The sequence below is a fragment of the Lemur catta genome, chromosome 22 (assembly GCF_020740605.2).
Source record: "Lemur catta isolate mLemCat1 chromosome 22, mLemCat1.pri, whole genome shotgun sequence".
Classification (NCBI taxonomy): domain Eukaryota; kingdom Metazoa; phylum Chordata; class Mammalia; order Primates; family Lemuridae; genus Lemur; species Lemur catta.
This window is the reverse complement of record NC_059149.1, coordinates 22927368-22953353: the sequence shown is the minus strand read 5'-3', so window position 1 is coordinate 22953353 and position 25986 is coordinate 22927368. Positions and strand designations below refer to the sequence as shown.

Here is a 25986-nt window from a genome sequence, read left to right as displayed (position 1 = left end):
CGATGTAGCGATGGTTTCTCCATCAGAATGACACAACCTGCACTCGTCATTTATAAGGTCGTCTTATAAATTCTGTAGGGGGAAAAACAGATGATTTCTATAAAAGTGCTTTAAAAAAATCAGATGATTCCTGTAAAAGTCTTCACATACTATAAAGCGTTGTGCTAGGTTGGCCCTAGCACTGATTCACCAACCCTGGTTCATTTCACCCGGCAGGGTCTCAGCTCTCCCCTTTTCCGTACACGGGCTGTCCCGGACATCTTGCTGTGTATTCTCAGTTTTGGACCCCAGAGTTGAAGGCAGGGCCCCTGTGTTCTAGTCCTACCGGACACTGGAACTTGCAGCTATGTGTGTGCAGTGACTGACCCTTCTTGGGTTGCTGGACACTGTGCTGTAAAACAGAAGTTTGGCTGCATAGAAAGCAAATGAGGTCAGTCCTCAAAACTTTCTTAAAAGGAGGTAAGGAGGAGCAAATAATGAAATATGAAATATCGTTGGTTCCAAATGAACAAATAAATCTCTTTTAAACCCAGAAAACAGAGCCCCAAACAAACCTCCCGGGATTTCAGAGGCTCTTAAATCGAGAGGCTGTGTTTCCTGTCTGTGCCGGTGGACAAGTTGGAAAAAGCATTCGATAAGACTAGATGACAAACCCAGATGCCCTGCTTGGCAAAGCTCTGCTCCCGGCAGCTCCGCACGTTGCTCTGTCACGCGCTCGTAGGAGGCTCGTGGCCGGGGCCACGTGTTGTTAGATCAGGGAACATTCGGGTCTCTTTTCTTCACCCACCCTCAGCCTCATCTTCTTCCCTACTCGTTTTTAAACGCTCTTTTGCAAAAAGCAGTTGAGCTACCAGACTTGATTAGAAATCCCCAGGCTGTGAGATTTCGGTGCTATCTGTCCCCTGGGGGACCTCGGAGGGACCAACAGAGGATGACAAGGACAGAGCCAGGAGGCAGCCATTCATTTTCAGCAGAGGGTAGAGTCTGGTCCCCTGCCCTCGGCTGGCTCATTTTCCTGCCAGGACACTGAGACCTGAAAAAGCCCTTTTTTCTCCTCTTAACCAACGGGGACTGTGGCTGCTGTGAATTTTTTAAATTCCAGGAGTCCAGGTTTTTTTTTATTAGTGACGGTCAGCTGCCAAATGTTTCAGCCGTTGCCTCCTAGCAACAGCTTTATCTGTGTCATCTGGGGGCTCCAGGGGTGGAAGCCTGGAGCCCAAAAGGGAAAGGTCTCTAGAAAGACTTCCAGAAAAGTCTGAGCACTTCCTAGCCAGGAGTCTTGTGCCTCCCCCCACCACGCTCCCCCTCAGTAGAGAGTAGATGGGACAGGTCGCACTGGGTGGCTTAGGAAAGAAAGGGAGTCTGTTTTCATCTCTGTGTAGCTTAGAAGGTAGGTGATGGTCCCTCCAAGCCTAAATATAGACCCCATTTCTCTGGAAAAGGGCCTCCCTCTGTGGTAGGAAGTGAAATGGTAGCAGGCGGGCAGTTTGTACCAGACTTTTCAGCAAGGGAGGGAAGAGGCAGCCTGCAACCTCTGATCCCGGTCCTGCTGAACTGTCTAGCTGGGCAGGCAGATGTAGCCCTCTTGGATTTTGTCTCTCCCCCGGAGGATGTGTAAGATGCTGTCAGTGTTCACATTCCGCGATTCTGTTTACTGAGAGCCTGTGCGTGACCAGGGCTTGCCAGCCACCACGAGGGACACAAGAGAAGTAGCTCTAAGATGACCTATTTTTCCCAACTAAAAATAGGTCATCTGAAATGCAAAAGAGCGCTTTATGTGGATAACAGAACAAAATATTAGAACTTGTGCACATTCCGGCAAATCTAGGAACCTGGTTTCTAGCCAGAGTGTTACACTCACAACCCTTTGAAAAATATAAATACTGCTGTAATTATTAGTGAGATGCAATAAACAAGTAACATTATGCTTATTTGTTAGATTATACAAATGAATGAGGAGCCTTATAATTTGTTTTAGATGAAATAAATGGATGAACAGTGTGTACTCAAACTTGGGACAGTGTGGATTGGATGGGAAATTGTGTGGCAGTTTGGAGAAGAGAAAGATGAATGAGGAGAGACCAGTGCAAGAATTGCTGCATGGAGGAGTTGGACGCTCGAGCCGGGCGAGAGGAAGCCTCTCCCTGCCCGGGTTGATCCACTGTGCAGGGCAGTCTGGTGACATGACTAGGGCGGGGTGGGCAGTGTCCAGCCTGGCTCTGCAATGGGCTCATTTGAGTCAGCTCAGCCAGGCTGGGTGGTCCACACCAAGGAATCCTCCACCCCATCCCCGGGAGGCTGGTGCCAAGGATGTGTCTGATCATTCACTCGATAAACACTTTAATTCAGCACCAGACCCTGCACTGAGCATGAGAATAAAGGGGTTGATGAAATGGACAGTCTTGCCTGCTCTGAGCTTACCGTCTAGCAGTGGAGAAAGGCAATGTCGAGCATCACTACTGTGTTACCATGGTGGTGGTGCTGAGAGGAGAACCACCAGGTTCAGGTGTGAGGTGGATGGTGGTCTGGCACGGCCCGGGATTGCCTGGTTTGTGGCCTGTCAGCCCCCCTCCCCTCTCCAGCTGGCGCCAAAGGAACTGCGCGGGCCGAGGGGCTGGCTGCTGGGGCAGACATCCCGCAGGAAGCTGGGCAGCAGCGCTTGCCCGTTCTCCAAAAAAGCAGCCTCTGTTACTCACCCAAGTGCTTCCAGCTTGGAAAATGAAGCCGAGAACGTTCAATTTTCCAGCAGCGTTGATTTATAGGAGGACGGCCCTAACAGACTTCAGGCTTTTTGCTCTGCTGGCGTCAGCATGACCTCAGCTCTCCTCGCCGCCCCCACCCTGTCCCCTGCCCCACCCCCACCGGCCTCCAGCGCCCAGAGCTGAGGAACAGAAATCGCTGAGATGCCTTCCCTCCAGTCGGAAGTCACCAGCTAGAGAATGTTTTGGCAGCTCCTTAAACTAAGAATTCCTGATTGGATCATCAAAGGGGATAATTACAGTGTAGCCAGACTCCGCTAATACAGCATGGCTCATGCCGTGTACATGAGCTAAGCCTGCTAACCGTGTGCCGAGGATTAGATATGCTTTTAGTTCAGTTCGATAACTATTTGTGGTGTCAGACCTCGAGGGAGAAGAACTCAGGTGACAAGAGAGAGCCCGGACAAAATGCAGATGTTCTCCACGTCTATCCATGAGTCACACCAGTACTGTTTACATAAGAGAGGCAAGGACAGACTAGCTATTTATTTTGCATTAAACAAGGGATAAAGGAGTCTTTAATAAAATTTTTTGGCTTGAGCACCAAGCATGTCTAGCTAAGCTGAACTCCTGTTGTTGGATTTTTTGAAAGTTATTATTGGCTCATTCCAAAAATGTTTGAGGACCCACTATGTGTCTGGCACTGGGAGCCGTGGGTGATACAGAAATGAACATGGCACAATTTTGCTCTTGGCAGGTGGGAAAGGATTCACAGTCCAATTGGGTGGCAGAAATGTCCAGAAAGAAATACTAGTAGGAGCCAAGAACTAAATTAGTCACTCAGAAAGCAAATGTTAAAGGAATAAAGAAGAAATCAAATGTATGTGGATGAGATATTTAGGGGCAGGAGTGAGGGCTTCATGGAGACAGTAGTGCTGTCTCTTCCCCTCTGGAGTAGGGACCTCGTGACAGCAAGGAACTGGCCTATCTGGTGGACCTGTGTGTCCTAGGGTCTCACGCAGTGCTCTGCAGGGACATACTAGCACTTGACAATTTTTTTTTTTTTTTTTTGAGACAGAGTCTCGCTCTGTTGCCCGGGCTAGAGTGCCATGGCGTCAGCCTAGCTCACAGCAACCTCCAACTCCTGGGCTCAAGGGATCCCACTGCCTCAGCCTCCCGAGTAGCTGGGACTACAGGCATGCGCCACCATGCCCAGCTAATTTTTTCTATATATTTTTAGTTTTCCAGCTAATTTCTCTCTATTTTTAGTAGAGACGGGGTCCCGCTCTTGCTCAGGCTAGTCTCGAACTCCTGACCTCAAACAGTCCTCCCGCCTTAGCCTCCCAGAGTGCTAGGATTACAGGTATGAGCCACCGCACCCCACCTAATATTTCTGAATGAATGAATGAATAACATTGTCCCTGAGGGTTGGCAGGAATCTGACCGGTAGAGGGAAAGGACAGAGAGTGGCCGGGAGTGGCTCCAGCCTACGGCGATGAAACCAGAGCTGAGGACAGTGCACAGTGCCTGAGTGAGATGACAGAATTATAAAGCCCTTCTTTTGTTTGCACGATTCTCATTGCACACCTGACTGGGAAATAGAGGTAGAAATGGAAGGCAGAAAAGGTATTGCTGCAGCCCAGTGGGCTTCGAGAGCGAGGAAGAGAGGGGGTGATGAAGGCTTTCAGTCTGCAAAGCTGGAGGGCAGGAGCCCCCTCAATGGCTCCATGAAAGGTGGAAGAGTTGAGGGCATCTTGGGCATGTTTGGTTTTGTGTGCTGAGGAAGGTGCCAAGCTGGCAGTTGAAAACTGGGTCTGTTATCTGGAGGGCCATTTTTTTGTTTGTTTGTTTGTTTGTTTGTTTGTTTTTAAATAGCCAAATAAAGAAAGCTGAGGGCCGTGAGAGCAAGATGCAGGAGCTGGTTAGTGGGAGCGGGAGGCAGCATGCTCGGAGAGCAGAGCTTGCGTAGAGCTGACCAGTTGTGCATTCTAGTTGGGATGTTGGCATGATTGTGTGTCTCCCCAACATGGCGCTCCTGCCCAACGCCACCCCAGAGATGACTGCTCAGGTGGGAAGGCCTGGGCTAATATTAAACTACGACTTCTAGAAGAGAGGGGAGGAAGGAGCTAATTGGGCTAAGATCTGGCCTTGCCACCGTGCCTCCCGGGGGGCAGTAGGCCTAGTGCAGCTGGTGAGAGAGTGGGAGGCAGATTCCTGCAGGCTCGCCTGCCTCGTGTGTCTTTGCATCCTTCCTGATGCAATCTCCAGCTGGACTTTCCAAACGGGTGGTTTTTTTCCTCATTGGCCACAGCCCCAGACTATCACATTCTGGGATTTACAAGTCATTGGTAGATGCTGCAGATATTAAATGTCATTCAGGCAAAAGCCTGGGAGTCCGAGCACCGTGCTCTGTCCCCTAGCAACCTATGGGCTGAAGTGGGCAAGCCCTTGCCTGGCTGGGCCCTTTTGTTTTCCCTTGTAGAAGCGGGTGGCAGTCACTCCCACGACCTCAGGCCCTCCCTGAGGGTGTGATGAGTTCTGAGGGGACCACACGTCCAGGAGTCTCTATGACTCCCTTGGAGGGAAGCCCTTTGAAGGCTTGGGTGCACTGTTGTCTCCGGCGAGAGGGACAACATTCAGGTTTGAGTGTGAATTTTAAAATGTACAGGATGCTTGGCCAGCTTCTGGGATATTGGGCTTCATCTTAAACTAGCAAGCCTAGAGAGCCCTTTGTTAAAAAAGAAGAACGTGTATATTTTAGTGAGAACGTGTATATTTTAGTGTTTCGAACCTTCTCTTTCTGGACTAAACTCCTGGGAAAAAATTCCTAACCCTTGTGGTTGTGGAAGGGATTCCACAGCAGTGAAGTAAGGGAGGAGTTATGCCTGCATGCATGTGTTCTCTGAGAGGTCTCCGGGCAGCCTCTGGGCTGGTTAGCTAGCGTGAGCGCTGGACGAGTGCCACAGAAGGCTTCCCTGCCTGCGCCAGCTGGCCCGAGGACAAGAGCGCTGGGAGCCCGGCTCCCCCTCACGTACACAGTCCATCTGACTCACGGCTGCTTGGGGTGGGGCCCTGGACGTCCAGTGTGCACAGCACCAGGCGGGCCCCAAAGGGGCCGCCCAAGTCTGAGCCCTGGCCCGTGTGGGTCACCCTCAGTACCAGGCAACGTATGGGGCACAGTGTGAGGGCAAGAGCTGCTTGCAGGCCAGTGACCACTGTGAGCCTGGAGCACAGGCTGGGAGTCGGAACCCAGTTTTCATCCTTCCTTAGCTACTCATTGGCTGTGTGAATAAGTTGCAAAAGCTCGCCAAGCTGTCTCGTGCTTTCACCATAAATGGTATAGCATTTGCCGTCGTGAAGGTTGTCGTGGAAATCGAGTGAGGGAATGGATGTGGTGCTCTGTGCACGGAACCAAGCGTGCAGTGAATTGGTATTTGGTGAGTGACACCCATCGTGGTTGTTATTCAGAGGAGACAAGCGCTGTGGTTGGGGTGTGGGGAGGAAGCCAGCAGGGTCCACGGAAGCTGTATTTTGTTGAATGAATGAATGCATGAGGTGGATTCAAGCCTTACAGACTGGAAAGGAGCTGGTTCCTTGGAGCGAGAAGAGGAGACGTTCCAGTTTGACGGAACAAGAGCAAAGCCCTTCCTGACAGCTTTCTTAAGGCGTTGGAGGAAACAAGACCCTTTTGATGTTTCCTCCACCACACAGACACACACTGTCACAGACACTCCACTCATACCCACAGGACGTAGAGACACACTCAGACACACATGCCACCATGCACAAACATACAGACACATACACAGAGACCCACATGACACACATGCACGCACACACAGCCCTGCCATGTGCACATCGTCATGCACACAAGTACATGCAAGACACACAATCCCAGAGACACACAAACGGAGGTTCATATGACACATGGACACAAACACACACCGTCATGCACACATTACCATGCACACATCCAGAAACAGAGATGCACGTACACACGCCATCACACACACACACACACGCACACACACACACACACACACACACGCACACACACACACACACACACACACACACACACACAGTCAATCGGTGGAGGAATGCAGACAATGGCACCTGGCTCTAGCCCTTTCTCTTTTCCTGGCTGCATTGCTCCCACCCTGGAGCCCCCCTGGCTGTCCCTCCAGTCATATTTCTGCTGAGGGGCCTGTCCCGCATCAGGGCAGGAGCAAGCGCAGGCTTCTTTGGCCATCGGGTTGGTGCGTGCTGGCCTCAGGCCCTGTGGTCAGCGTGGCCCTTCTCTGCAGGGTCTGCTGAGCCTCCCTAGCTGGGCCTTCCCACTTCTGTGGCCCCAGGAGCTGAGGGCCACCTCTCCTCTTCAGCGAGCCTGCACTGCCGCCCCACAGCAGGGGAAGGGTCCACAAATGAACAAGGTCGGCAAACCTGCTCACCCGCAAAGCCGCGTGGCTGGTGCTGTGGTGGCGACATTCCTCTGGCGTTACAGTCTCCGGCTGGAACCCAGCCCGGCTCCCGAGGTGGAGAGGGGCAGAAGGGGGCTGGCCGTGGGCCGGGTTGCGGCCTCAGGCCCTTTCTTGGCTCGTCCCTGTCCACGTGTCTTGGTGGCACGAGTCCTGCGGCCTGAATGAGGGCTGTCAAGGCTCCAGGATCCAGGCTGGAGGACATAATCCTGCCATTGGCAGCTTTCCTTTCACCCTGCGTGGAAAGGAAGTGGAGCCAGATGCCAGCCCTCCAGGCCCACATAGTTTCCACCGCCCGGCAGGGCTTCTGAGGCGGCACCTGGCTTGGGACCCTGAAGCCGGTGGCGAGGAGGTGTGAATCCCTGGGCTCCCAAAGAATGGCTCTGTTCAACATAGGGATTTATTTGCATCCTGGCTGGACAGGGACAGCCACTCGGGTCGCTGGGCTCCTCCCTCCAGCCCTGCTGGGACGGGCTCAGAGTGCGTGTCTCCCACTGCACCGCACAGTGGTCCCCGGGAGGACACCAGAGTCAACTGGTTTTCTCATCTGTAAAATGGGGATGACAGTAGCCATAAACCACCGCAGCAGAGAGTTTGAAGATTGAGTAAGAGATGCACAGAAAGCACTTTGCACAGCCTCAGCGCCTGGTGAGCGCTCCGCGGTAGCTGTCACTGTCATACTCTGCAGCGCGTGGTATCAGAGGGTCCACTTGAAGCTGGGACAGCGAGGGGGTGGGGGCACAGGTGGAATCAGTCCTGCAGGGTGGCAGCATCTCGCTAAGTATCGGCTGTTACACAGGCAGCAAGGAAGCAGTCAAGGGACAGGTTAGAAATGTGTTGTAGAAAGAGCTCTCTGGTGGCTGGCCCTGTGGCTGACAGCTGGAGGCAGGGACTCAGTCTGGGACTGTTGCAAGAGCTGGTAATGGCCCCACTCGGGCAGGGACAGGGGTAGAAAGAGGAAGGGCTGGCATGAGAGATTCCGGAGGGAGAATCCAGAGTATTTGGAGACTGCTGTGGCGTTCCCTAGGAAAGCACAGAAGGTGTCACTGTAACTCCAGGGAACCCCCCCATCGCCTGTTCCTCTTACCCAGCTTGGCCTCTTGAGGCCCCCTCTCCTGCCAAACCCCTGGGACTCAGGGGCATTCCAGCCCCTGCAGAGGGAGGAGGAGCGCCCACATGGCAGGGGGGCAGGCGCCTTCCTCCCTTCCACCAGCGCCCCCAGCCTTCCTGCACCTCCTCCCGAGGGTCCCGCCGGTGAGTCCTTCCAACACTCACACCTCCTTCCCTCACTGCCACAGAAAGAGGGGTGGGGTGGGCGTGAGAAGGGGGCTGTGCAAGAGGCTCAAGGTGTTTGGAAACTTTTCTTTCCTTGCCCCAGCCACATACTTGTCCCCCTCCCTCTCTCCCTGGTCCCCAAGCCACCGTCAACTGCTAGGCAGGCACGTGTCCCTGCACACATGCTCGACACTGGGGGCCTCCGCCTCCTTTCTCTCCAAGCCCTGCCCCTTCTCTCGGGCCTCTCTGGGGACTTTTGAGTGGACGAATGCCAACTCCTCGGGTATGAACTAGTATGCAAGGTGGCACTGCCTGCTTCAGAATATCTGGGGCCCATCTGCCTGAAACTCCAGTTTTACTGAACAATTAGTGGGGGAGACACAGAGACACACTCAGGCACGCACACACATGCTCGGAAGTCAGATGCAAACTCTGAATTCAAAGAACACTTTCTCTCTCATGCTTTTGTTTTGAGCCCTGTGTGGGAGGAGGCTGCTGCCCCCTGTTCTCTGGGCCCTTCTGCAGGCTGTGGGAGGGGCTCCCAGGGCCCTCCAAGTTTTCTCTGACTCCTCTAGGTCACCCTGCTCCCACCTCGGGCCACTGCAGCCTCACTTCCTCCCACGCATAGCGCTTTGTAACTGTGGCCGGGCCCTGAGCTCCCAGGGAGCACCCTTAGCCCGTGGCAGGGCCTGGGGCGGAGGCGGGACAGCAGGGTGCCTGGCCTGCAGTCCCCCAAGGAGGACTGGTTGCCCTGCGCCTCCCCAAGGCCAGCCCAGGAAGGTAACCCTCTCCTTCCGTGCCTCCCCCTCCCCAGAACCTGAACATCCAGGTGGAGGACATCCGCATCCGAGCCATCCTCTCGGCCTACCGCAACCGCGCCCCGGTGACGGAGGGCTACGTGGAGGTGAAGGACGGCAAGCACTGGAAGCAGCTCTGTGACAAGCACTGGACAGCGAAGAACTCCCGCGTGGTCTGCGGCATGTTTGGCTTCCCCGCCGAGAAGACATACAACGCCAAAGTGTACAAGTAAGGGCACCGCGCCACGCGGGTGGCTTCCCGGGCACCTGCCCTCACTGCCTTGTCAAAAGAGTCAGCCCTGGCGGTGGCCTTTCTGCGTGCGGCCGGTTAGCAAGCCCACGCGGAGCCCCTGTGCTGGGCCAGGCCTGAGTTCAAGGCCCCATGTGCCATCCTCACCTTTGAGGAGACAGACCCTAAACCCTGGGGCACGCCCTGGGGTGGGTGCAGCAGAAATGAGGTGTGAAGTGCTCCCTGCCCAGGAAACCCCACCTCAAGTGCTGACACCCAGCTCAGGGACCGCATGGGCTGAACAAGGGTGGGCAACACCCAGGCCGGGCAGGGCAGAGACAGCACCAACTCAAGAAGACGTGTTTACTTGCCCTCAGCAAATGATTAGTCTGAGAAATCTGCAAACTGCAGCAACTGTTAGATAATTGAGAAACTGATTCATTCAGTTAACTTCATCCAATCCCAGTTAAATCTGATGATGCTTTTATGGTCTCCAAGGTTAATATCTCCCGGGGAAAAGAAGGAGACAGTGAGGGGGGGACTTCAAGACATCTGGCCTGAGGGGTGTCCAGTGAAAGGATTCCGGCACCCTGAAAGCTGGTGGCTGGGGTGTGCTTGGCAGTGGGGTCTTCCTGTGTCCCCTTCATCATGGTGGGAACACCAGCTTCTGTTTCCTGAGTGCTTGCTGTCTGCCGGACACTGTTCTCGGTCATTTAATCTTCGCAACACCACTGGGAAGTCGAGGTCTGTTTTTGAGTTGAGGACGCTCTTGAAGAAAGGTGATAAACTGGGAAGGAGCAGGTCCAGGCCTCCAGCACAGTGTCTAGCCACACGGTCCACACTCCTGCAGAGTGTAGACGCATGCACTGCCTTGTTCCTTCCAAATCAGAGAAAGGAGAGAGGGGGCTTCTGAGTCAGGAGGCTGGCTGCAAGCCCCAGCCCTGTGTCCTCCCTGGGCCTGGCCTGGCCACGGTGGGCCATACTTAGGTCCAAGCCTTCAGCCCACCCGGGGCGGGGAGTGAGTATGGCCACAGAGCTGCCCAGCTGGTGGGCTCACAACACCTCTGGGGTGACCTCGATGATAAGTGTCACCCCACCGCCCCTAGACATGGCACAGACTTGACCTCTCTGCTGGCACCAGGAGTCCCTGCCCACTGAATCCCACCAACTAACTCCGTCCCTGGTGACACCTTGTTAGCTTTTCCTACCAGTTAGAGCCAAGAGAAACAAAGCCCTCCCCTGTCAGCCTTCCCAGCGGGCTGGCGCCATCAGTGTCCCCTACCTGGCTGCAGGCCTGAGCCAGGCACCACACGCCATATTCAGATGGCATTTGAAAGCCATCGTGGCTTCCAGTAGCATTGGCCCATCCAGAGTCCTTCTCTGCTTTTAGGAGGGTGGTCTCAGGCCAGTTTTGGCAGCTGGGCCCTGGCTAATCCTCTCTCCCACTGGATTTGAAACTCCCTCCCTGCTCCCCCCACCCCCGCATCTGTGGTTTTGCCTGTTGACACGGGGGAGGAAAAGGCTCCCATGGATGGGAGGCAGCCACAGTGCTGGATGTGGGTGGGGCTCTCTACAAGATGGGAGAGGATCGGCAGAAGCTGCTAGAAACCAGCCCCTCCTGCAGACCTCTAGCTGGAGACGAAGGGCTACCTGCCCGGCGCAGGGGCAAGAGGTGCGAAGCCTCCTTGCCTTGTCCCTGTTGTTTTGGGGTAGTCTCTGCGACCCCGTTGACAATTGGGCCTACGTGTGTCCCAAAGAGAAAGGTGCTGGGAAGAGATTCTTGCCTTGGTGGTGCTGCCAGGAGCTGAGGTGGCAGCGAGCTGGAGGGATCTGCCAGCAAAGAGCCAGGACTCCCAGGGTGTGACCGGGCCCAGAGGCCACCAGCCCAGGCCCTGGGGCTGCACAGGAGGAGATGAGACCTGGAGGGCTGTGGGCTCAGGGATGGCACAGCCCACGCGTGTCAGGGCCTGCATGACAGCCAGGCCTGCTCCAGGGAGGGCTCCCCACTGCTGTCCCCACCCGAGGGCCCCACTGCAGCTCTGATCCTCCTCAGACAGCACTGGCCAGTCCGGGGGCTGGGGCTGGGCTGGGCTGGCCTGGGGACTGAGCTATCTGTGGGCCCTGCTCAAGGGCTGGGGACCAGTTTACAGATCCGCAATCTCTTGACTAGAGGGAACGCTGGGTCAGCTCGAGGAAAAACCTTGGTGCACAGCCAAAACTTGATCCTGTTGCTCTTCCTCCCAGCTTTCTCCAAAGGGACATTTTGCCAAGTTGACTGTGCTCTGGGGAAAAGGAAATGATCAGATCTTCAGAGACACTGGACACTGGTTCTGAACTGACACTAATTCCAGGAGACGCAAAACATCACTGTAGCCCACCGTCAGGGCAGGGACGTGTGGAGTTTTAGCTCACATCCATCTCACAGTGGGCCCAGTGGGGCCCCAGACCCATCCCGTGGTGATTTTCCCAGTTGGGGAAAGCGTCATCGGAATAGACGTACTCAGCAGCTGGCAGCATCCCGCAAAATCTGGCCTTGGCTGGGGGAGAGCCAGCAGGACTTTGCATTCTCCGTTGAATCAGTCCAGCCCAGCGTTCTTGCTGCTGCCCAGCCGCAGGCCCTGACACCTCTAGCAAGCAGGCGTCTCGCTCGGCAGAAGGCCACCCCCCAGCTCGGGTCATCCTGCTGATGTCCGGGTCTGGAGTGGGCGGTAGACAGCCCTGGATCGGGCCTCAGTCTGCAGCCCTGGGTCTCTCTGGGATGGGGGTGGGTGGGCTGCGGCACATTCCTGGGGACTGATGTAAGGGAGGTCCCGGCTGCCTGGGGACCTGGGGACGGCAGGCCCAGAGCCTGTGTTTGCTGTGTTTGTTTGCTGTGGGCGCTGCGCTTTCTATTCAGAGTGCAGTGCGTCTGTTCCTGGAGAGGGTGGCATTCATTGACAGCTGGAAGCAGAAGGGTTTTCCTGAGCCAAGGCAGGCGCGGAGGTCTGACCAATCCTGGTGCAGCCGATGTTCCCCCAGTGTGTTCTCCCGATCAATGTGGGGACATCCCGGGGAACAAGCTGTAGGCTTCCGAGTTCAGGGGCCTTGCAAGAAGTGGGGAGGGCTGGCAGCGGTTCCTGGAGTTGTCAATAGTCCTCCTGTGCAGTTCTCTGCTCCAGGCCACCGCTACTGCGGGGAACATGCACCGCCTGCAATCACAGTACACAAGAATGCTTATCAGTCTCCAATTTTGGCTAAGGAAAGGTGATGATGGCGTCTGTAGGATTTCTCTCTTCTCTGTGTTCACATCCCATCGGCTCTGAGACAAGGCGGGTGTTCGCAGGGCTGCCCGAGCAGCAGGGATGCAACACTGCGCCTGCCCGTCTGGGGTCGGGGTCACCTCACCAAGGAGACACTGTTACTGCCTCTGATTTGCACACGAGGAAACTGAGGCACAGTAACCTTTCCGTTAACCGATGTATTACTTATTGGTTGGTTATTGTTTTAGAAAAATACTTTGCATTACCTTGATCTATATTCTGCCTTGAGAAAAAAAAAAACATCAAAAGCAATGCTTTGCAAGTGTCAGAAATGCAGGCTACGAGCTTCCCTAGGATGTGCTGTGGCGACAACCCCAACCTCATTGATTTCCCAGGTGCCAGGGTCTGTGGCAGAGTTTCGTTACTGTGATAGTTCCCTTCACTCAGCAAACTGTACTTTGATTCAGCAGATGGAGTCATTTCCGACTGTTCTCATGGCTTCTTGTTGGATTTGCACCTTTAATCTTGTGTATATCTCACTGGGAGAGCTTAGACATCAGCTTATCCTGCTCATGGACAAAGGAAATGGAGCTACGGGATGACAGCAACCCGTGTTGAAATTATCTGAAGGTCGGGGTGACCAACCGTTCTGGTTTGCCTGGGACTGACAGGTTTTCTGGGACCAGAGATCCCTTTTTGCATTTTGTATTTATAGGCGTCATTGTGATGATTGTCATTATTTCGCGACACTGAGGTCGTCTTTCCTCTTCTGGAATGGAAGCTGCCTGAAGGCAGGAGGCCATGGCCACGCTGAGGGTCCTTCTGCAGTGCCCGGCGTGGTGCCCAGAAGGGGCCTCGCCTGTGAGGCAGGGCTGAGCTCCAGGAGCAGGGACAGTCCGTCCTGCTCTGCCTCGCTGCAGAAGGAATCAGGGGTGGGTGCCAGGATGCCCTGGTCAGCTGTCCCCTCCCGCCCTCTGCAGGATGTATGCCTCGCGGAAGAAGCAGCGCTACTGGCGCTACTCCATGGACTGCACAGGCACGGAGGCCCACATCTCCAGCTGCAAGCTGGGCCCCCCAGTGTCGCTGGGCCCCAGGAAGAACGGCACCTGTGTGAATGGGCTGCCAGCTGTGGTGAGTTGTGTGCCTGGCCAGGTCTTCAGCCAGGATGGACCATCGAGATTCCGGAAAGCCTACAAGCCAGAGGTGAGGACGGGGCAGGAGGTATGGCCACTTGGCATCTGTTGGGGGCGACGGGGTATTGAGTGAGCAGGCAGGGACCCCCCCGGAGAGAGTGAAGAGAGCCAGCCCCAGCTGAGGCCACCATCACTGCTTCACTCTGACACCGAGTCCCCTCTGTGGAGGAGGAACGCCTGGGGGAGAGGGGCACCCCGTTATCGGTCATCACGGGGTCTTCATGCACTGTCTGCTGACCCTGTACAAACAGACGAGTTGGGGGTGGTGGGACAGGGCCCTTGTGCCCCTGCACAATTCCCAAAGGACACTTGGAAATACAATGTAACAGTCAAAAGCGCAGGACATCAGCTACAAAAGTCTTCAAATACGTTTGGGTTTGTTTTGCAACAGAAGGACAATTTTAAAAACCTTTCACCGATGTAGAAAACCTACCATTATCATGTCTAAGTCTTTGGTACATTAGTCACATTATACTTACGTAAACCAGCACCCCTGTGTGTGTGCGGGTGTGGGTGTGGGTGTGAGAGTGTGTGTGTGCAGAGATGTAGATGTACATTTCAACCGACTGATTTCTTAGGACAAGTGAATTATCCCAACCAGAGCAGGCTTGGCCCACCCTCTGAAGAAGAGAAAGTGCCCTATTCTGTCCTCCCTCACTTAGCTTTTCTTTTTCTATATACTCCTCTTTTTTCACATAGCCTCCAAAGGGTCTCTGGGATCTCTATGTTCTGGAAACTGCTAACATCCGGCCCGTGGGTGGGAACAGCTTGTGGGAAGAGGAGGGGGTTAGGAGAGGTAGCCCACCATTATGCAGGGGCTGCTGCCCGGTGCCAGATAAAACCGTGGTACTTAGTAACCGGCACCTTGGCAGGGGAGCGTTCCAAGTTGGGTCTGACCAAGTCAGGGGCGAGGGAGCGGAGGAGGGAGAACGGCAGGTGGTGTGCCAGCCAGGTGTGCCGGCCAGGTGTGCCGGCCAGGTCCAGGCAGTGGGGCAGAAGTAGCAGGGGCTGAGCTGACCGTCCCCCCCAGCCACCCCTTGTGTCCCCCTCCCTTCCTCCCCTCCCATCTTAACCCTCTGCCCTCTCCAATCTCCCCTCCCACCAACCTGCAGACCTGCTCTTGGGCAGGGTGTCATCACAGTCCTCCCACGGGGAAATGGAGCTAGGGCAAGAACCAGACAAGCCACACTGCGTGCCCCTTCCGAGGCTGGGGGTGTATTTGTACTAAAGTCGGAGCCTTGAGGGAGTGAAATGGATGCCTGGAGCCCAGCCCTCCTCAACCAGAGGGGGAGGGAACTATTTGGAGTGGCTTCCTGGCAAGGCCGACCCCTGCTCAGTCCCCTCAGGGAACCACACTGTCATACCTGTGCACACAGGGCGTGCCTGGCCAGCGCCACTTCCCAGCCCTCTGTTAACCAGCCCCCTGCCCAGCCAGCACACCCTCACTTGCCCCCTGCCACGTGATCCGATGGCCACATCCTCTGTGCAGCCTAGCCTGGGCCTCTGAGCTTCCCTCGTGTGTCATCCAGAATACCAGACCCTACTGTTTTGGAATTCCTCTACTGTGCGGTTTAAAGCAGAGGAATCAAGTTCATACCAAACCAGTTAGAAAAGAGTGAGCCGGCCTTACGTCACATTTTCCTTTGGTTTCTGTCTTCCCTCCGGGGCCAGCTGACTCTGCCTGGCCACTACCGGGCTGGGGCGGGGTGATTTGACACTCCGCCTACGTTAAGCTTGGGTCAGGGATGGTCACCTCCATGGGAAGGGGCCCCTGGTATCAGCTAGACAGCTTGGGGAGGGAGGTCACAGTTCGACAAAAATAGAGGTTGGAGCCAACAGTTTTACTCATTTTGTTTTTAAGCTAGAATAAAAGTTCCTGCAGCCACTGAGTGTTTTGCTCCCACTGCTCTTCCTAGCGCCAGGGTCGGAGCAGTCCCTGGGATCTGTGCATCTGGGTGCTGTCCCAGCACCTCGCCCTGCCATGGCCTTCCCAGAGTGCAGGTGGGGGGGGGAGAGAGATGTGACTGAGGGTGGAGAGACAGGCTCTCGTTTGATGCCTTGTGTGGCCAGTGGACATGAGTGCTTGAAAACACCGCCTTGTCCTGGCCGTCATTGCTGGGGTGAAGGGAGCCACAGGCTAAGGGCAGCAAGGCCAGGGGAGGCAGTGACTCTGACACACGTAGAACAGCTGCACCGTCGCCCTCACTCCTCGGTGTGGAGTTGAATGAGGGTCGGCAACAACTCAAAGCCTTGCAAGCTTCTGGACCTCCACCAACACACACACACACACACACACACACACACAGATGCATGCATGCAGCCTGCACACACACGTACACACACGTGCACACATGCATGCAGACATACACGGAAAATGATGCAAACCTGGGAATGTGGAAGGTGGAGTCAAGTGATCCAGCTCCCATCTTGCAAGACACGATCCACTGGGGTCTTAACTCCTGTGGACTTCAGTGCACCCCATAAGGAGATTAAGGGTTCCAGGCTGTGCGTGAGCATTAGGGGTATCGAAACTGTAATCCTCCACCCTCTCTGCACATCTGGTGGGGCTGCATCTTCTGAAGAGTCAGCCCATTTGGACTTGGAGTAGAATCCGAGGGTGGCTAGGCGTGCACCTACCTCTGGGACAGACCAGAGTGAGGCTCCCCTCCCTACGGCGTCTGTCCTCTGAGTCACGGCCGCGTTAGGGCTGGCTATCCAGCTCCCCGGCCTCCCGTTCTCCTGTCCGCTCGCTGCTCCTCTCTTTGCTGTGTCCCGCAGAACCACCGCAGTGTGGTCTGCTTAGCACTGTGGGGTCTCCCTGCAGCGCTAGACTGCAGCACTCTGCGTACACAAGGGAGAGTTATGAGCCATTTGGAATCTGCAGGCTTTTGGGGGAAGGAGCTTCTTTCTACAGCTCTAACGCTGGAAGCTCTGGAGTGAGGGGTGGAGGGAAGCGCTGTGGTGGGATCCTTGAGCCAAGCATGGGTTGGGGTGACGAGTGATGAGGGTCCCTGATGGGCTCCCCAGTGGTCGAGGACAGAATCTCCACGTGGGGGCTGCAAAGGGAGCTTGCACCAGAGCTGACTCAGGAGAGCCCTCCTCCCCGACCCCACAAACATGTGCCAGTCAAGCACAGCTCAGCTCCCAGACCGAGTGCCTGGCCTGCGGTGGGGCGGTGAGGAGGGGACGGGGGCACAGTGACAATGCCAGCTGAATGTGCATCAGCTTCTGCACTCAGCAGGACCGTGTGTCTCTTCAGCAACCCCTGGTGCGACTGCGAGGTGGCGCCAGCATCGGGGAGGGCCGCGTGGAGGTGCTCAAGAACGGAGAATGGGGAACCGTCTGCGACGACAAGTGGGACCTGGTGACAGCCAGTGTGGTCTGCAGAGAGCTGGGCTTTGGGAGCGCCAAAGAGGCCATCACTGGCTCCCGGCTGGGGCAAGGTAAGGAGCAGGGAGGCTGTTGGGGGCCTCTCTTCACGGGGAGCTCAGCCCCACGAGCCCAGGCCTGGTGGGCGGCCATGAGCACTCAGGGCCTCCTCCCTTCAGCAGCTGCTGCCTGGGCGAGAATCCCAGGCCTCTCGCCAATCGGAGCTGGAAGGGGCCTTAGAAAACACTGAATCCTCATTTTATGGATTTGGAAGCTGAGGCCCAGAGAAGGGAGAAAATGGCCAAGGTGGGCCGACATAGCAGCAGCCAATGAATAGGCCAACATAGGTGTCCCAGCTCCCAACCCCGTGCCGTCTGCTGCCCCAGGGAAAGCCAGGAGTCTCAGGCCCTTTCTCCAGGGGAGGAGCTCAGAGTCCATGAGGCTGAACCACCCTGGACACAGAACCAAATACCATCTTACTTTTCCATCCTGGTGCAACCCCGCAAACATCCGGGAACAGGATGTCATCAGACACTAATTGAGAAAGGGCCTGGTTTTCATCAAGTGTCCCGAACAAATCTCTCATGTGCACAAAGAGCAGAAGCACAGGGAGCTTTCAAGTGGGTCACTTTGTTGAAAGCAGGGTTGTAGCCATGAGACACAGGACAGATTGCTTCCCTTCCCCATAAGCCCGGCGAAGACCACTCCCGCTTGCAAGCCCTGCAGGAGGAGGAGTCTCCGCCCCAGACAGACTCTGCAACACAGTGAGAGAGCCCAGCCCTCCCTGGAGAACTGTGGTTTGGGCAAGGGAAGCCAAGTCATTTCCTGGAATCTTTTCAGCACAGACCAGCAGGGAGGCCACTGCGGACATGGGAGCGTGGGCTGTGGCTGGGAGCGGGTGGGGAGGAAAATGGGCTGCGGACAGGGTGGGTGTGTATCCTGTGAGGAGGGGAGGTTTCCACACTGTCAGACATGGGGCCATCACCCCACGGAAAGGAATTTGTGGTGAGGTCACCGATCACGGCCTGGAGGAGGTAATAGTCCTCAATCGCCCAGGGCCTGATACCCCGTGCAGTGGTTTCCTTGTGCGAGACTCCAGGATCCTGTGTTGAACTGAACCCCCAGCTCGACTGAAGAGCACAGAGCTCTCACGCATCTAGAAGTGGAGCTCGTCTGTGTAGTGCCATTGGTTGGCTCTTTCTCTCACATGCCCATGCCGCAGCCCGCAGCAGGGCAGCTCTTAAATGGCTCTCACGATTGGAAGGAGGGCAGCTTTCCAGTGGCCTGGAGAGAGTTCTGGAATCCTAGATGGTACTCCCAGGGAGGACTTCAGGTTCTTAGTCCAACAGATGAAGAATTTGAGGTTCAGGAGAACAAGTCTGAGGTCACCCCCATAGTTGGTGGCAGTGTAAGACTGAAACCTGTCTTCCAACTCTTAGATTTGGGCTTCTTCCTTGAACCCACTTTGGCCCTGTTCTGTTGACACCAGAATATCTCTCTGCCTCTGTTCTCTAATCCGTGAAAGCTTCCTGGGTGTGCACTGATGTGTGGGGGTCCGCAGTGGACAATAGCGTCACATAGTGCCATCTGGCAGCCTCCATTGTGCCACATGACAGTCTTCCTCCCCTAGTCACCAAGCTCCTCAGGGTCCCCAAATCCATTTTACTGATCAACCGACGTGTCAGTGTGTTCTCTCAAGGCCTGCAGGACAAAGACCACTCACTCTGAGGGATAAACAAGCCCTCGATGACATAGACATTCCATGTATCATGGGTGTGTGCTGTGTGACCTAATTATTTCACTGCCCACAGTAGCCAAAGGTTTCCAAGGGCCCGCAGAATGCTGGGAGAAAATGCATTTGGCATTTTTGATGCTGTCCTTGAAAGAACCGTGGATGATTTATCACCTTCTGCCATACTGGGCAGGACCAACTCCAGTGGGCAGGAAGGGAAAAGTACCACATTCACTGTCGGGTCACAGAGCAGGCAGGGTCAGGCCTTCCGTCCAGGCTCCTGCTGACAGACCAAGTGACCACGCTCACAGCCAGGGAGAGGGAAGGGCAAGGGCTGGGCGGCGAGCAATCTGAGTCCTTGGCCCGATGGGGCCACCTACTTGCCTGGTGACCTTGAACAACCTTCTGGGCCTCAGTTCTTCACTGTGAAATGAGGTGGCTGGATTAACGGTGCCCGAGGCTCTGTCTGGCTGCAGCCTCACCAGGACTGAGCTGCCTGTTGGCACATCGCTTGCCCCCAAGACTGAAAGCCATCGTGTCTTTTAGCTCTGTGTCCTCAGTGCCGAGTCTGTGCCCAGCACGTGGTGCTCCAGAGATGTTCATATTGTAAAGAAGGAAGAAATGAATGAATGAATGAATGGATGGATGCATCCCAGTGGAATAGGCAGGGTCAGCTGAATGAGCACTTGGTGAAGAAGTTCAGTGCTAGACCAGCGCTGTCCAATAGAAAGATTGCATGAGCCACATGTGTCATTTTGCATTTTCTAGTAGCCGCATTAAAAAAAAGACACAGGTGAAATTAATTTTAATAATACATTTTCCCAGTATATCCAAAATATTATGATTTCAACATGTAATCAATACAAATGCTATTAATGGGAATGTTTGCATTTGTGTGTGTGTGTGCTCAATCTTTGAAATCCAGCGTGTATTTTACACTTGCAGACATCTCGGTTTGGACTGGCTGCATTTCGAGGCTCGCTAGACACATGTGGCCGGTGGCTATTGTATTGGACAGAGCAGCTCCTTTAAAACCCTTTTGCACGAGATCTGCAGTCGGAAATACACGTGCAAGGTTATGCCACACACGTAAACTGAAGCACAGATTCCTTGAAGCAAGGCTTACCTTTACGACACGTGAAGCCCGTGATGTGTCCTATTCTGTTCTCTTGCGCTTTCTAAAATCTGATTGTGACCAGCTTAGTTGCCCGTTCAGCCCACTCAGAGGCCATGACGCTGCTCCTCGAGGTTACACGTGGCTCTTCCACAGCGCCCTGGTTCTGCTCTACGCCCCGTGGTCACCCGGGCCAGGGTTTGTGCGTGGGGGAGCAGAGCCGAGGTGGGGTGGGGAAGGCACGGTGAGGAAGAGGGATTCGGGAGGCCGTCCAGAACCCAGGAGCAGGTAACAGCTGGAGGTCAAGGGTGCAAAATGTGAAACCCAGTCTGCAGAAGGAACTGGGAGCCCACGGACATCATGGGCAGGCCACAGGTGGCATCTGGTCCAGCGTCCTTCAGCGGCCCTCTCACCCTGCCCTACAGACCCCGGAACTGGGTGAGGCAGGGAAGTGATGAAACACTGGGTCTCCCCTCTCTGTGCCCTGCTCTGATTCACCATGGGAGCGCCTGCTTCCAGGGAGTGGCCCGAACACCCCAGGGCCTCGTGCCCGGGTAGCCTAGAGAGCCACACAGGTTTATACAGAAGTCGGGCTGGAAGGAGACTGACTGATTGTGGAGTCTAGAGCACGTTAGGTGCTTGAATTAGCCTGTCCTGTCCTGCCCTGCGCTGTGATCTCACAATCCACAAACACTGATTGAGTGCTTTTGGGGGATCCGAGAATGGAAGAATTCATTGATTTTGCAAGCGTGGATACTTCTGGTTTCTGCACTGCAGGAGCTCACTTCGAGTGGGAGAAACAAGCAGTACCCTGGATCGGGGGTAACGTACACGAACACGTAGGTGACGAGGGATAGGAAATAATGCTGATAAAAATACCTGCCCCTTACTGGGTCTGTGGTCACCTGACACTCAGTGTGTATTCCTCATAATCCCAGCCCTGCAAAACAGATATTACAGTTTCCCTCTGGATGAGGAAAGCGGATTTCAGAAAGGTGTCATCACTTCCTAAGGACGCATCACCCGCAGTCTCCAGCCCTGAGGCCGACTCCAATCTCAGGCTGACTGCCCGGCTCGGTGCCCGCTGAGCGAGAGGTGTGAAAAGTAAATGCCGGGGAGGTTTGGACAGGAGTGAGGTCATTCAGACCGCACCTCGGAGGACAGGTTTGAGGTTTTCCTTGAAGCCAAGCTTCTTAGACAGGAGGCGGGAGACAGGAAGAGCTTCCCCAGAGGAGGGGGAGAGCACGGGCGTTTGGACCAGGTCAGCCCAGCTCTTTCCCAAGCAAAACCTTCTTTTCCAACATGCAGTTTTCTCTCCTGAATGAGCTTCAGAAACTTAGCAAGGTCACGTGCTGGGTCAGACTGCCTGGTTTCAATCCTGGCTCCCCCATTGGGCCACTTAATCCTTGGTGCCTCAATTTTGGGGGGTTGCTATGAGGATTAAATGAAGTTAATATAAGCAAGTGCTTAGGATAGAATCCAGCACATAGTAAGTGCTCAATTAAATGAGACTTACTACCATCCTCCTCCTCACAGTCACCAGACAAGCTCCTGATCTGGCTGGGTCCCAGGTTGCTGCCTGGCTCTGTGACCCAAGAGTGGTGGCACTGGCTGGCTTCCAGGGCCCTGTTTAGGATCTGGACTTTGTCACAGCCTTTCCACTCTTAGTCCTTGGTTTTTTTCAGCCATCGTCACCGATGTGTTTTTATCATTTTACAAAATCCCAAGGAATTGGAAGCTTCAGCATTTATGAATTTCCAAGGAAATAGAAACTTGGCTCTTAACCTACTCGTATGGGTTGATCTAGAGGTTAGTTTTTGGTCCTCAGTAAGCTGACATATTGGCTGTCTCCAGAACCCTCAACAGGACTGAGGGCCCCTCCTCTGGGCTCCAGAGCACCTGCTGTGACCATCACCTTTATTAGTGACAAGTCTTTGTGTAAGTTCTGCCTCCCCAGGGCCTGGGAGCTCTTCAGGGCAGGGCCTGCCTTGCCCATGCTGGGTCCCCAGCACCTAGCACAGAGGCTGACAGGCAACAGGTGCTCGGGGAAGTTGACAGCATCACTGTAGGCCCCACACGGGCATTTCCTGTCTGCCACGTGCTGGCTGGGAAAATATAAAGGGAAACAGACAGGGTCCCTGCCCTCGTGGGTCCTCCACCTAGTGGGGGAGACAGACATTCCACAAATAGCTCCCTCCATGAGGGAGCCCAACATAGACTGGGGAGGGGTCCCTGCAGGGTGCACGGGGAGCAGGGAGGGAGAGAGTCCAGGCAGAGGGGCCGGTGTGGCTCAATGGAGGAGCCAAAGGAGCCCTGTGTGGCTGAGGGGAGGAGTGGGCAGGGCCGGACAGAGACAGGGGCCCTAGGGCCCTGGGGCCATCTGGCAACAGTGGATCCCGTGCACTTTTCCCGGCGTGCAGTGAGAAGCCCCCAGAGGGTTTTCAGACAGGCAGTGACGTGATTCAACAGGCATTACAGATCTCCTGGGCTGTTGTGGGGTGAATAGATTGGCACACACACAAGGGCTGATAGGGTAGTGTTGTGGAGGCAGAAATTGGGGGAAAGCACCCAGATTTCGGGGGAGTGAGCAGAACGTGGGAAAAGGCTGGTTGTCGGGGGGTAGGGGAGGTGGTCCCAGGGATGACCTCTGGATTTGAGTAAAAACAAGGGGCGGGGGTCAGAGGTGCCCTTTCCCCAGACAGGGTGGGCTGGCGGAGAACAGACTGGGGAGATCCTAATGCCAGCCCTGGAAGGAACGAGAACAAAAACAGGTGCTCCTTCCAACAAGCTCACCCTGAAAGGGAAAGGGGGGTGGTCAAGTGTGGGACACGGTAAAGGTGGGAGGTTTTGGAGCGTGTTGGGGTGTGGAGGGTCAGGACCCAGCAGGAGAAGGACAGGGGGAAGAGGCTTGGGTCGCTGAGCTGATTACAAGAGGCAGTTGGGAGAGTTTTGTTATTGGGAGAGGTATGTTCTTATTGTCCGGGACTTTCTTTCCAATTCAAGAAAAAACCTTCAGAAGCTTTCATAGCACGTGTCTGTGTTCCCTCTCCAGGGATTGGACCCATCCACCTGAATGAGATCGAGTGCACGGGGAACGAGAAGTCCCTCATAGACTGCAAGTTCAACGCTGAGTCCCAGGGCTGCAACCACGAGGAAGATGCCGGCGTGAGATGTAACATCCCTGCCATGGGCTTTCAGAAAAAGGTGAGTCCAGACGCCTGGAGGGGACTGACGCTGAGGGCCCAGGAAGTGTGCACCAGCCGGCCTCACTCCCAAGGAGTCTAGAGGGGGTATTAGGGTGCTCTGAGATGGACTCAGAGAGTGTGCGGGTGCTGTCACCAATGATAGCATTTGCAAATGTGCCCAGTGAGGACACATCCATGTAAGTGCCACCCTCCTCAGTGGCAGATGTTGGGCACCTGCTGTGTGCTATGCCCTGCTCTGGGACTGGACATACGGTGTGATGGCAACTCGGTCATTTCTGCGGGGGATGCTAAGTCCATAGCTCCTGTGACATGAGGGACCCCAACTCAGACGGGGTCGGGCATGTGCGGACCCTTTCCCAGAGGAACGCAGATGTAAGCACAATACAGGAGTGCTGGGTAACCAGAGGGAAGGAGAAGGAAATCTTAGCAGCATTCAGACCAGAGACACACCCCTCCCTTCCTGCGACAGGGCCCCTAAAAACCCACACCATGTGCCCTGGCTGGAGTGACCTTGCCCACAGGGGGAGCCAACAAGATGAAGTCTTCCTTGCCGTGCATGAGGTCTGTCCAGTCCTACACACGGGCCCAATAAATGCTTAAAGCTCCTACTGAATGCTCTTCCCTGTGCCATGAATCTGGTCAAATCTGTGCGACACCCAGCACAGGGCTGACATGCTGTGTGCTTGTTTTTAAAATGAGCAAATGAGGACACAACCAGGTTCAGGGTGGTTCCCCAGCCGGGCCCCTGCCCTGACAGCAGTTCTTGAACATGGCAGCGGCAAGCCGAAGGCACCACTGAACCACCTGGCCACACTATGTGTCGTGCGATTCGCCCCCCAGCAGAGCTCGGCTAAGCCGTGCGTTCGCTGGTGGGTGAACAGGTGACGCCACGAGCCCTGGTATGCTGGGGACTCTTCACTTCAGACAGATTGAAGTTGGACAGAATGAAGTACCTCGGCCAAAGGAAGTGACGTTTCCCCGAACTGTTTAATGGTCAGTAGAGCTGAGCCAGGCCAGGCACCTGGTCGTGCCGCAGAAGTTCCCCCCTCCCAACACAAACCGCCTTCCCCGGGGCCCCAGGCTCCAGGAGGTGTTCCAGGCGCTCAAGCATAGGGTGGAGAGTTTTACACCTGGACTTGTGGACTCTATTCCCTGGGAAGGAAACGGGGAAAGTGACCCATGAAAGACACTCCTGAGGGGCTGCCCCAGCCGTCCTGCCGCGGTGGTGGCCAGCTGCTGTGTGGTGCACGGGGCTGCAGAGGGTGTTGGCAGCAGCACCAAGACTTGGTGCCTTAGCTACGTACCACAGCCTGGGCGGCTTCCGCAGCAGAAATTTGTCTCCTCGAGGTTCCAGAGGCTGGAAGTCCAAGATGAAGGTGTCGGCAGGGTTGGTTTCTCCCGAGGCGTCTCTCCCAGGCTTGCGGCAGCCACTGCTTCCTGCTGTGTCCTCACATGGCCTTTCCTCTGTCCACGCGTGTCCCTGGTGTCCTCTATTCAGAGGACACCAAGATCAGACTGGATTAGGGCCCCCCCATCTGATCTCGTCTGACCTGGATCACCTCCTTGAGGCCTTAGCTCCAAATACAGTGGCATCGGGGTTGGGCTTCAACTTACGAATTGGGGAGGGGGACACAGTCAGTCCATGACAGTCACTCGCTAGTTGATTACCTAACCAATCTCCCGAAGGAGTCTTCAGTCTCCGCTGAAACAGGTGAGGGTCGCCCCTGCCCTGGTCATTAGGAGCCGGGCTTTGCTCCTGAGCGGCCCGTAAAGGCGGCAGGCTTGGAACTGAGTAGTCTCGCTCTCCCAGCAGCGGCCAAGCCGCCTTTCCTTCCTCGCCGGGAGAGGTGCCGAGGCGGGAGGCCCGGGAGTGGCAGGTGGGTTTGCGGTGAGCTAATCCCTCCAGGGCCGCACCCTCGATGGCCTCCAGTCCACCTCTGAACCTCGGCCCGCGGCAGGCCCGAGCCCTGTGTGGAATGTGAGTCGGAAAGGCCCCTGCCCCCTTCCGTGCCAACATCTGGGTCGTGTTACCTCCCCTCTGCCCCTCCCGCTCCAGAAATAGGTGCGGGCAGCCAGCCACAGCATTATCACAACACCCGCACCCTCGCCGCCCTGCCCTGGCTGGAGGTGCTGTTTTGTCTGTTTGTCTGTTCGTGCTCAGAAAAATTGAGCTGCCTGCACACTTCCCTCACCTCTTTAAACCCCCACACTGCTGCCACCGAGGACCAAAGAAACAGGAAAAGGGAAACGCCAGGCTATTTTAAGAGACTTTAATTATTGACCTTCCTGGGAACCCTCATTGGGTGGCGCGGTCGGAGGGTGAGGCCAGAGGCTCCCGGCTGACCCCAGGCCTCTCGGGATTCCATTGTCGCTGGCGAGGTCAGACCACCTTCGTCAGCAAGCTGGGTGACTTCCAAGATGCCGGTGGCTGGGTTGGGCATCTGGGAATGGTGAGACGTGTCTTGGGCCAAGTTTGAACCTCACGGCCAGCCACTCTGTACACTCCGGTCTTCTCTGGAAAAGGAGAAAAGCCCCCACCCCACCCCGCCATGCACGGAATGCCCAGATTCCTTCTAGAACAATTGAAGCCTGCTCCCTGTCACACAGGCCTCTCCAGGCCTGGTCAACCCTGGAGAACCACGGCAACATCTTGGA

General features: G+C 55.4%; 1 protein-coding gene across 2 annotated transcripts in view; it reads left to right on the top strand.

The window, feature by feature from the left end:
• The window catches only part of LOXL2 (lysyl oxidase like 2), a 70986-nt gene that overhangs the window by 30092 nt on the left and 14908 nt on the right, over window positions 1-25986 (top strand). Inside the window, exons 4-7 of one of the 2 annotated variants that reach the window (XM_045535474.1) lie at window positions 9267-9478; window positions 13698-13920; window positions 17170-17353; window positions 23178-23329. In XM_045535474.1, the coding sequence (XP_045391430.1) occupies window positions 9267-9478; window positions 13698-13920; window positions 17170-17353; window positions 23178-23329 (771 nt within the window). Of the gene's footprint in view, window positions 1-9266; window positions 9479-13697; window positions 13921-17151; window positions 17354-23177; window positions 23330-25986 lie in introns of both variants that reach the window. The other variant, XM_045535473.1, reaches the window with a different exon arrangement.